A 12409-nucleotide genomic window follows, 5' to 3' on the forward strand; every position below is an offset into this window, starting at 1 on the left:
TTAACAACTATGTCAAGAAAGGTTACAAACTGGGGCAAAATTCATTTAGATATTTTGCTTAGCAACAGAAATTTTGGGCTCAATTGTGGTCATAAATCAAGTACTACTTGTTATCTCTTGGATGCTGTATACTTGGCTGACTGGAATAAAATTCTGTGTGTGTGAGTGTGTGTGTGAGAGAGAGAGAGTGTGTGTGTGTGTGTGTGTGTGAGAGAGAGTGTGTATGTGAGAAAGAGTGTGCGTTTGTGAGTGTGTGTGTGTGTGTGTTTGTGTGTGTGTGAGAGAGAGATTGTATGATAGTCATTATTGCTCAATCTCTCCTACCCCTGCTAAAACCTTTTCCCAACCTCTTCTGAGGAAAATGTAGGGAAGGGACAGATACTTGTTAAATATCTGAACATATCACTCATTGTAAATTTTGAAATTGGGCCACAGGCAGCTTGAGAGCTGCAAGCAGGGGTGGGCTACTGCCCGGATGGGGGGGGGAACACAATGGGGTAGCGAAAATGGAGCTCCACCCCAGAGCACCCAATTTGTACTGAAAGATTTTGAAAGAAAATGCAGGGCGTCCTGCATAAGCCACGCTCACAGTGTGGTTGTAAAAATTTCGGTAGCACTTCACTGGCCACAAGTTGTTCAAACCTGGATTTATTTATACTATTGGGTTGCTAATGGTTTCACCCAAGGTTGAAATGCTTCCGGTTCGCTCGTGCCTGTCAGTTGACTGAGAACCGGTTGCTAAGGGTGAAAAGTCTGGACTCCGGTAGTCTTAAATCAAACTGTTTTATTCATGACAAGAGAGAATACAAACACTGGAACGGTAGAATCGCCGGAATGAGGGCAACGGCTAACCCGTTGCCCTTTTATACTCTTTTTAACGCGGGCTTTTACCAACTGACACACATTTAACTTTCGCGGCTTTTTTTCTGAATAGCCGCGTCTTAACCAATCGCAGATTTTCTGCGAATATTTTAAAACAAACACAACACCCCTCCCTCTTCGGCTGAGACCATGATTACGTGTTAATCCACGTCACATAGTCCTGTAAGCGGATTGGTGGTTTCACAGATCTCTGGGACCTGCGCAGTTCATTTTGCTGGGAGCTGCTTGCCTGGACGGCTGGCTCTGTTGCTCCGCTAAGGCTAGTCTCTGACGGGCCTGGTTGCGATGATGCATTTTGATCTTCGCCGGCCGCCAGGGGCAACAAGCAGCCATCGCTGGAGTCTCGAGGTGGTTCTGGTAAGTCCTCTATTGGTTTGTCTACAGTAGGTAAAATGTCTGGGTTAGTCTTCATTCTTTTGCGTAGTTGGTCGACATGCCGATGCCAACTGCGCCCATCTGTTAATATTACAACGTATGTTTTTAAACCTGTTTTATCCAATACTGTGCCATCTTTCCATTTATCGTTTGAATCATAGTCTTTGGCATAAATTAAATCCCCGATGTTAAAATGTCTCTCACTTTGTATTTTTATTTCTTTTTGGTCATTCTGGTAATTTGGGTGAATTCTGTCTAATTTAGAACGAAGGTTTCTGCCCATTAAAAGTTCTGCCGGGCTTTTGTTTGTTGACGCTGACGGCGTAATATGCTGAATGGTTAAAAATTCATCAATTTGTTGTTGCCAATCTCCTAGTGGTGCTTTGTTCAATGCTTCCTTTGTGGTTCTAACCATTCGTTCTGCTTGCCCATTAGCTTGGGCAAAATGAGGTGGAGTGAGCACATGTTTTATGCCCTGGTCTGCAAGAAATAGTTCCATTTGACGGGCTGTTAACTGAGGCCCGTTGTCAGATACTAAAGTATCTGGAATACCATGTGTGGCAAACATTTTTCTTAATGCCTTTATAGTTGCACTAGTAGTTGTGGATGCCATGAGTTCAATTTCCAGCCACTTGGAGTATGCATCCACAACCAGTAAAAAGGATTGGCCCCTGATTGGTCCTGCAAAGTCAATATGTATTCTAGACCAGGGCCCTCTTGGTGTTGGCCACTCTGATGGTGTAACTTTTGGTGGGTTGGGTCTTGTTCTCTGGCAGGGTATACAACCACCCACCCATGACTCTATGTCCTTGTCCAACCCTGGCCACCATAAATGACTTCTGGCAATAGTTTTCATTTTGACTATTCCTGGGTGACCTATATGCAATAACTGCAATGCTTGCTTCTGTAAGGCTTTTGGAATAACAACCCTGTCTCCCCACAATATACAATCTTTTAACACATTTAATTCAAGCTGTCTATTCTTAAAAGGTTGAAATTGGTTTGGTTGTTGTTCAATTGGCCATCCCTTTAATATCCATTGTTTAATAAATTTCAAAATTGGATCTGCTTGTGTCTGATTGGCTATTTCTGTTGCTGTTAATAACGTTTGTTTACTAGATTCAATTAATAAAACGCTTGAGGCAGGGGCTGGATCATTGACTAATTCTGTTTGGGGGCACCTGCTTAATGCATCAGCATTTCCTATGTCTTTCCCCCCCCTGTGGATTAATGTATAATTGTAAGCGGCTAGAAAAATAGTCCAGCGAGTCATGCGAGGAGAAAGAAAGGCGGGAGTTTGTTTGTTTCCCGCCAAAATGCCTAAAAGCGGTTTATGGTCGGTGATTAACGTAAAGGGCCGACCGCAAAGGTAATAATGAAAACGTTTAACTCCAGCGACAAGGGCTAACGCCTCCTTGTCGAGCTGGGAGTAATTCCTTTCAGCTGCCGAAAGAGTTTTAGAATAATAGGCTATTGGGGCTTCTGTGCCGTCCGGAAAATTATGGCTGAGGACGGCTCCTATGCCGAACGGTGAAGCGTCGCAGGTTAGGGATAAGGGCATAGCTACATTATATTGCACTAGGACACTATTGGAGGAAAGTAAATTTTTTACTGCTTGGAAAGCGGCTTGTTCTTTTGGTCCCCACGTCCAGGCAGAGTCTTTCTTTAGGAGGTTATGAAGCGGTTCTGCCACCGTCGCTTTCTGTTTAAGAAAGACGGAATAAAAGTTAAGGAGTCCTAGGAATGCTTGTAATTCTGTCTTATCTGAAGGGGTGGGGGCATTTCTTATGGCATCAACTTTGTCATTTGTGGGGTGAATCCCAAAACGATCTATTGTAAACCCCAAGAATTCAACTTTGGGCACAGCCCAAGAACATTTGTCTGCTTTCAAATGGAGTCCTGTTTCTTTAAATTTGGTCAAAACGCGCCTGATTCTGTCCCATAACTCAGATTTGGATGTGGCAGATATTAATACGTCGTCGAAATATGGAACGACCCCAGGAATATTATTTAAAATGCGTTCCATCAAACCCTGAAAGATACCTGGGGCGGTAGAGACTCCAAACTGGAGCCGGGTGCATTTAAAGGCACCCCTATGAGTTACGATTGTCTGGGCTTCAGAGGTGTCTTGATCTACGGTGAGCTGTTGATATGCCTGTGCCAGGTCCAACTTCGCGAAGATGGACCCATTTCCTAAGGTGTGCAAGAGTTGTTGCACTACTGGGATTGGATAGGCATTATGCTGTAGCGCTTTATTAATCGTGGCTTTATAATCTGCGCAAATTCTAATAGAGCCATCCGGCTTAACGGGCGTTACAATAGGAGTTTCCCATTTAGCGTGGTCAGTGGGAACTAAAATGCCCTGAGCTATTAATTTGTCCAATTGTTCATCCACTTTAGGCAAAAGTGGAATGGGGATTCTGCGGGGCTTTAATCGGATGGGCGAAATATTTGGGTCCAAATTAAACGAAATGGGGCTGCCTGTATATTTACCCAGAGTGCTAGAGAAAACTTCGGGAAATTCTTTCAATAAATCATTTGGGTCAAAAGAGTCACATATATTGTTAACCCCTGAAATTTCAATACCTAAAGGTTGTAACCAACGAAGTCCCAGTAATGAGTGTTTAGGACCGTCAACTACTAACAGAGGTAAAAACCCTTGAAATTTTTTAAACGCAATAGGAACATTTAAGCATCCTAACACTGGAATTGAATGGCCCTGAAAGTCACTCAAACCCGGTTCCCACGGTTGCAAGTCAGTTTGTTTAACACGAGGTAAATATAATTTAAGTTTTTCCCAAGGCATTATGGAATGTCTGGACCCGGTGTCTAATTCCATTTGGCAGGGGTGGCCGTTGAGGAAAAGAGAAACAAATAGCTTGTTTTCCGCAGCGGGAAAATTGCAGTTTACGGAAGAAGGGGATTTACCTCGTTGGTTAGAAGAGGGCGAGTTGTCAGCCGGGCGGGAAACGTTGCGCGAAAACGGTGGTCGTCGATTCCTCGGTGCAAAATAGGGTCGTTGGTTTTGTTGAGTTGCTGGAGTTGGGTTGGCGGCGCGGCAGACTTCGGCGATGTGGCCGCGGCGCTGGCAACGGCGGCAGTAGGCGTCCTTGAAATGGCAGCGAAAACGAGGGTGGTTTCCGTTGCAGCCGGCACATCTGTCTGCACGGGAGGCTTCTTTGGCGTCGTGGTCGAAGGCTCTTCGGATTTGGAGACAGGTGTCGTCTGGAGTAGCGGATTCTGAGTGTTTTTCATCAGAAGGGCAGGCGTGCCAAGGTGATTCATCAGGAATGTGATGAACGGTTGAGGTTGCGCGTTTAATTTCGGCAACAGATGTTTCAGATACCTCGGAGGCTTTTGCTGCCTTAAGAATGTCTTGGAGAGAGGCATCCTCATCAACTAAATATTTCTTCTGGAGCGTGATATTGGTTAGACCGAAAATAAGGCGGTCCATGAGCTGTTCCTCTGGATCCTTGTATTTGCACTTCGGGAGGAGTGCGCGTAGGCGAGTTATAAAATCGTTGGTGGATTCTCCGTCCGCTTGCCTCATCTGAGCGAATTGATGGCGGTATACGCGGACAGGAGTCGTCGGCTGATAATGGGCGGCAAGTTTTGCTTGTAGAGTTGACCATGCGACGGTTTCCAGGGTGTCTGGGTCAACGAGTGTAGAGGCTAGGCTGTAGACTTCTGTGCCGCAATAAGCGAGGAATATAGCTTTCTTCCTCTCGTCATCGGCGTCATGTAGATTGCTCGCTTTCAAGAAAAATGTAAATTTGGACATATACGAGGTCCAAGCTTCCGTCTCGGAGTTGAATACGGGCGGCGGTGGAGCCATGGCCGAGTTCATGGCTGCGTCAGCGGGAGTTCGACCTCCTCGTCGCCACTGAAAAGTCTGGACTCCGGTAGTCTTAAATCAAACTGTTTTATTCATGACAAGAGAGAATACAAACACTGGAACGGTAGAATCGCCGGAATGAGGGCAACGGCTAACCCGTTGCCCTTTTATACTCTTTTTAACGCGGGCTTTTACCAACTGACACACATTTAACTTTCGCGGCTTTTTTTCTGAATAGCCGCGTCTTAACCAATCGCAGATTTTCTGCGAATATTTTAAAACAAACACAACAAAGGGAACGTGAGGTTCCACCCACCTGCCCAGACACCGTCATTTGGGGTTCTTTTACTTTCTGTGCATGTGCAAAGCATTCTGTGCATGGGCAGAGGGTTAAAAGAACCCAAATGTTGATGTCCTGGTGATTGGGCAGAGCCTTGTGCTCCTTTCATGACAGGCGCTCCCTTCATGACCAGTTCTCCGTCGACCAACAGGCACAAGTGAACTGGGAGCATTTCACCTGTGGTTTCAACTAGTATGAGATGTCTAATTCTTTCATAGTTGTGTGAAAGTATCTAGAATATTGAACTTCAGTCAAGAGCCATGGACAACTAAGCAGTGACAGTAAGCAATCGGAAGCCTGATTGTCCCTCCGTCCTGTTTATGTGAGTGGAATTAGCCCCAGATATTATGCTAATGCCATTCAGTTTGTCAAGTCACCAGGATAAGTCTGGAGCAAGCAAAACCAGAAGGCAGAAAATAGAAGTCAACCCCAATCCCAAAGGAAAGGAAGGGTACAGCTCACCTTACATCCAGATTCAGCTCATTTCCATAGCTGTGTTTCAAAATACAGTGGTACCTCTACTTAAGAACTTAATTCGTTCCACGACCAAGTTCTTAAATAGAAAAGTTTGTAAGCAGAAGCAATTTTTCCCATAGGAATCAATGTAAAAGCAAATAATGTGTGCAAACCCATTAGGAAATAAATAAAAGCTCAGAATTTGGGTGGGAGGAGGAGGAAGAAGAAGAGGAGGACAGTCGCTGCCCAGAGCGAAGGGAGCATTTCTTTTCTCCAGCACTGACAGAGGTTTATTCCTTCTCCAAGCGCCCAGAGAAAGGAAAATGCTTCATTCATTCTGGGCTGCCAAAGCCTCCTTAAGTGCCACTGAAAGGCTCCTCTGGCAGCCCAGAAAAGCCCGAAATGGCCAGGATTAAAGGGGGAATGGCAGGAAATTGGCCAGACCTTCGTGCCGCTTTCAAATTTTCTGGAAAAAAATTTCCGGACTCAGGTTCTTAAGTAGAAAATAGTTCTTAAGAAGAGGCAAAAAAATCTTGAACACCTGGTTGTTATCAAGAAAAGTTCTTAAGTAGAGGCATTCTTAAGTAGAGGTACCACTGTATATGTGAAAGAACTGGGATTCCTCTTGATAATATGTTAGCTGACCAGGATGAAAGAAGTCAATGAACAAAAGAAAGTTAAATGTAACACTACAGAACAGACAAATGAACGTGGAATATCGAAAGTGATAGCATGTCTGCGTGACTCTGAAGGAGAGAGGATGAGAAATATAATGACAAAGGTAATAATATTGGATTTACTGGGAAAAGATGAGAACTGGCAGTTCCATTTTTGTTACCAGAATGCTGTGTGTGGCGCATACTGGGTAGCAACCCATTACAGTATTGTGGGTATCTCACTGGTGTGTGGAGTAAATCTAGCACGTACAAAAAAGAGCAAGAAACAAACTAATTCAGAATGTGTAGAGCTTACCGTGGGAGAACACAACAGAGTTTATGGCAAAACAATGCCTACTCACAGCGCAAACAGTTGTTTCAATATTTGAGCAACTGATAACCATTCAACATGATGTAGAGACAACGAAGAAGGATATGGCTGTTTTTCTGCAGGCTCAACGACAGGCTACAGTCACTCACACTAAAGTTCTCACAGCAGATGTGAATAAACCCCATAGTCAGGATAAGGAAGAGGAGAAATTTAAAGAACCCACAAAAAAGAGGCAGCAAACACAGAAAATTAGGCCTTCACCAGGCAGGGCTGCAAGAGGGGGAGGCACTAATAGAAAAGATTTATTAGAAGATTTATTAGAAGACAGAAAAGTATCTCCCCTACTACAAACACACCAGGTTGCTCTTAGAATTCATTTGATTAGAATTAATTATGGAAGTTGGAATACTAAGAATGGAATTCTGGACGTTGGAATACTAAATTCCTTAAGCCAACTTCTCCATTGTCAGAGGGGGCAGATTGATCTCCATGCTGTGGAGTTCTGAATGAATTATAGAATGTGGAATTTATAGTAATTTACTCTTTTCAAGTAAATCAGAATGACTTTTGTTAGTTATTTAAATTGTTCTCTTGTGGATCTTTTTCGAGGTATTGGACATGGCTGCCAATCATCTGACTTCGATTCCATCTGGTTTACCGGAAACTCTAGAGTATCTGTATCTCCAGAGCAATAAGATCAGCATTGTGCCAGAAAATGCCTTTGATTCCACCCCCAATATTAAAGGAATTTATCTCAGGTGGGTAGCCAGGAAAAAAGACTCTCAGAAGAAAATATTAATGGCTTTACAAATGTAAAAAATACATTTTTCTTTATGTATGAACTCTATACTCTACTTCAAGCATGTTTCATTATCAACGCTAATTGTTTATGGACAAGGAATTGTGCATTTGTTGTCCTAATAAATCCTTGTCAGATACAATACAGTGGTACCTCTACCTAAGAACGCCTCTACTTACGAACTTTTCTAGATAAGAACTGGGTGTTCAAGATTTTTTTGCCTCTTCTCAAGTACCATTTTCCACTTACAAACCTGAGCCTCCAAAACTGTAACCGGAAAAAGCAGGGAGAAGCCTCTGTGGGGCCTCTCTAGGAATCTCTTGGGAGGAAACAGGGCTGGAAAAGGTGGGGAGAACCTCTGTGGGGCCTCTCTAGGAATCTCCTTGGAGGAAACAGGGCCTCTATCCTCCCTGTGGTTTCCCCAGTTGCCTGTATTATTTGCTTTTACATTGATTCCTATGGGAAAAATTGCTTCTTCTTACAAACTTTTCTACTTAAGAACCTGGTCACGGAACGAATTAAATTCGTAAATAGAAGTACCACTGTATAGATAATCCTCAACCTACACCAGTTCATTTAGTGACCATTTGAAGTTACAACCTCACTGAAAAAAGTGACTTATGACTGTTTTTCCACAGCATTGCGAAAAATCCCTGTAGTCACACGATCAAAATTCAGACACTTGTCAAATGACTCATATTTATGACAGTTGCAGTGTCCTGGGTTCATATGGTCATATTTGGTGACTTTCTGGCAAGCAAAGCCAATGGGGAAGTCAGATTCACTTAAGAAGCTCAGTGATTCATTTAACAACTCTTTTCAAGAAAGATTTAAAAATGGGACAAAATTCACTTTACAAACGTTCACTTAGCAACTGAAATTTTGGGTTCAATTGTGATCGTAAGCTGAGAACTACCTGTAATCCAGATCTTTCTACCTTTACGCACATAGAAATCTCCCAAAATTGTAAACCATCAATTGTAAGAATGAAGAGAGGTTGGGTGGTGTTCTGCCGGGCTCTCTGGTAGGAGCCTCCCGAAAATTCAAGGATACAAATTTCAGACACACACACGTTTGAAAATTCAAAACAATGTTCTTTATCACAAAATTCAAAATAAACTAAGCACTCTTTTTGTATTGCAAAGAGCATTCATCCCAAAACAACCGGGTAGTCTGTACAATTTCCCTTAAGCAGTCATTAACTACTTAGCCAGCAGCTGTGAAGAAACTTCACACCCCTTCTTCTTCCAACGAAGTGAGACACACACACACACACACACACACACGTTGCTCTGCTTTGATTTCAAAGGCATGAAAAATCAACAAACAAAGTCCAGAAAACAGCAACACACGATTCCTGAAGAACTGGGATCAGATACACTTTCACAACAGCGAAACCCACACGCTGCTATTTATAGCAGCAGCCCTAATTACTGGAGCCCCACCCAACCACAGGTGGCCTCATTTTCTCTTGTAATAATCCTTCAGTTGTTGTCTCCTATGCATCACTCTACGCATGAGTGGATGTGTCATTAATTCTTGTTCAGAATCCAGGGATGATACAGATGATTGATCTCCTCCTGGGCTGTCTGCCAAACTCCCCTCTTCCCTGTCACTCATGCTTCCTTGGCCAGAGGAGGCTTCATTGGCAGATTCCATCAGGAGCAAAACAGGCCTGCGGCATGTGGATGTCTCACCCACCTCCACCTCCACATTCCTTGGGGCAGGAGCTGGGCCAGAGCTAACCACAACAAGTGGGTGGAGATGAAACCAAAATCTGAAATGTGAGAAGAAAATGGATTAACCCTTTTCTTTACAAAAAGTCATTTTATGGTATCCTCTTAGTATAGTGTTTATAGGACAAGAAAGGACATTGTAATAAAGTACTGGGAGGTAATTCTATTCCTTTTCTTTCCTTTAAATTTCAAGGTTTAACAAGATTGCATTCAGTGCAGTGAAAGAGAGCACCTTCCAAAGACTGAAGCATCTTCAAGTGCTGGACATTGAAGGAAATTTTGAATTCAGTGACCCCTTGAAAAATGAAGATCACTCAGAGGAGGAAATGGAGGAAGAGGATTAACGAGAAGTGTCGTTTACCTGAAAACAAATCTTTGCTGACCCAGGCATATTACACGGTTGAAGATTAAGTTAAACGCTTTTCTAAGGACACACATAAATTATCTCATTTACTCAGCCCACGCAAATGATCTCATTTACTCAACCCACAAAAACAAAGTTCTTTACAGCCCCACCCCTTCAATGGCTAAGTTAGTAAATAATCATATAGTTCACAATTCTACATCATTATAATTGGTAGCACCACAGATGAACAAGTGATGATCACTGTATATCCGTATTGGCCAGCAGTATCACAGCTATTATAAAACAGCCATTATCACAACGAAGGGTCATTCTGCACTGATAGGTTCTGGATTTTGTGACTCAGATATATCATATTTAATTGATAAGAAGACAAAATTGTTTGGGTTTTTTTTTTTCATCTGAATGTATTGGAATGGAGAATGCCTCAGCATGGAGGTTCTCACTTAAAATCAGCAAACAAAGAAATGAAATTAGATGTAACAGAGAATTAATCTCACTCCACCCTCTCGTCAGTCCTGCACAATAGTAATTTTTCTTCATTCTTATACAGTAGGAAAAATAATTCCTTATCCCTCTGAAAAATCTGGTGACATCACCCTCTCATTGTGGGCCCAGGATGAAAATTGCTAAAGGCCAATGAAAGTTTTTAGAACATTTTAAAAGAATCGTATCAATGGCAGAACTTCAGAAACAGACAAGCAGTGGACCTTTCTATACTGCTAAATTAAAATACTGCACGACTTACCACCTGCCACCTTAGTTAAGGCAAGAGAAATTGCAATCATTGTCATCCACAAAGCCACATTGACCATAGCTTTAGCTGTAAAATGGTGAAATATATGAATTATTTTGGCTATGTGCATTTCAAAGTATTATTCACTCTGAGTCACTGAGTAGATCTATAAAATTTAAACATATTACCAGCACGGTCAGCTTTCAAGTGTCTGATTCCTATCTGCAGCCTGAAACTCTTGTTTGGCAGATTGCATTTTGAATGGGAGCCACTGATAGTGGGGACTATGATAAAAGTAAAACGAACTATTTCCTCCCTACAGATTTATAGCATTGCTGGAGCAACAAATCATTAATAAAAGGCTACAAGTCACTAGTGAGCAAATGGCCAAATAAATTCCAGAGTGGGATAAATGATTACATAAATAACATTTTGATTTCATATTCATCAGGAACCAATTCAGCAAAATGGAATGTCCCTTTGGACTGTCTATCTGTCTCAGTCTGATTCGTCTTGATGGTCCATAAAGATACAAAGCACTTAAGAGGAAGTGCAACAAATCTTACGAAAGTATTCAGTCTTTCTAATCCTTTGCCAAGCACAGTCAAGACAGCCTGTTAATATCAGAACAGTGGGTGACCCTCTTCCAGTCTTATTACTTGTACTTTTTTAAAAAAAGTGTTTCTTGGGTCGTTGTGATGTTGTGAGAATTTACAAAAGCTGGCTTTTGTTTACTTAAAGAAAACCACCTCTCCCCATTTTTATTTGTTAACAAAAGGTAGATTTTGTAGAGTTAAAAGCCCAATCCAGGGGTGGGTTTCTTTTAACTTCCCTACCAATTTGGAAGTGTGTGTGCAACATCAAAAGTGTGGGCACACATTTTATCTGGCTACTGACTCTCTGTGCATGCACAGAAGCCTTTGTGCACGCAAAGAGGATTTGTTGCCACCTGCTTTCCAGCAGCGGTGACCGGAGAACCGGTTTGAAGGTGTGGCAAGCTGGCCAAATTTCCGCCACTGGTTCATGCAAATCGGTCCAAACCGGTAGCAACCCACCACTAGCCCAATCCAAGGTTACTGAGTCAATCCATTTCATCAAACAGCTATACTCATCCATGTAAAATGGGAGTACATGTCCTGTAGCTTCATTGTAAGTCCAGTGTGCGGCGTCTCAGCCCTTAAGTGGCACTACAGCCAGCACAGCAACTTGGGGCAGTTGCTCAGTATGTATATATTTGGATTTTTAAAAAGAAATTCTATCATGGCTGGATCCCATTTAAAAAAAAATTATACCCATTCCTAAAGCCAGAAATAAAACTCTATCTGAAGACTTAAAATACAAACTTATTCTGTTTTGTGAAAATTAAAGTTTACGTTTGGAGTGATTTGTCAAATTTATTTTGTATGTTTTGTTTTTTATTTATTTTTTATTTATTCATTTGTAAATAAATGTATAGGATAGTAGTAATTGCAAAAACACAACGCAAGTAAAAAGTAACATAAAAGAGGACAATGGGACAGGGACAATAGGCACAGTGGTGCGCTTACGCACGCCCCTTACAGACCTCTTAGAAATGGGGAAAGGTCGGCTGTAGACAATCTAAGGTTAAAGATGCCTGTGAGGTTCTTTGCTAAGGACATATGAATCTGAAAGTCATCAAGTATTAAATTTAACTTGATTTTTTATAGAAGCTTGGCCTCATATTCAAAAATTAACTAACAGAAGTTTAGACACTGCTAGATATACTGTTTTATTGCAAGCAAAGAATCCAGGGATAAAATGCTCCTGGTTCTCTCATGCCTGTCAATCATCAGACAGCTGGTAGTAAAGACAGCGTGAGAGTCTGCCCATCCGCCCGGATGCTGCCATTTTGGTTCTTTTACCCTCAGCGCATGCACA

At 42.2% G+C, this 12409-nt stretch overlaps 1 protein-coding gene across 1 annotated transcript in view; it reads left to right on the top strand.

The window, feature by feature from the left end:
- PODN (podocan) overlaps positions 1–11903 on the top strand; it is a 34652-nt gene extending 22749 nt beyond the window's left edge. Inside the window, exons 9-10 of the mRNA XM_070745879.1 lie at positions 7485–7633; positions 9604–11903. Coding sequence (XP_070601980.1) covers positions 7485–7633; positions 9604–9754 — 300 coding nt within the window. The 3' untranslated portion in view covers positions 9755–11903. The remainder of the gene's footprint in view (positions 1–7484; positions 7634–9603) is intronic.
- Positions 11904–12409: the final 506 nt, after the last annotated feature.

The sequence above is a fragment of the Erythrolamprus reginae genome, chromosome 3, assembly GCF_031021105.1.
Source record: "Erythrolamprus reginae isolate rEryReg1 chromosome 3, rEryReg1.hap1, whole genome shotgun sequence".
NCBI classification, from domain to species: Eukaryota; Metazoa; Chordata; class Lepidosauria; order Squamata; family Dipsadidae; genus Erythrolamprus; species Erythrolamprus reginae.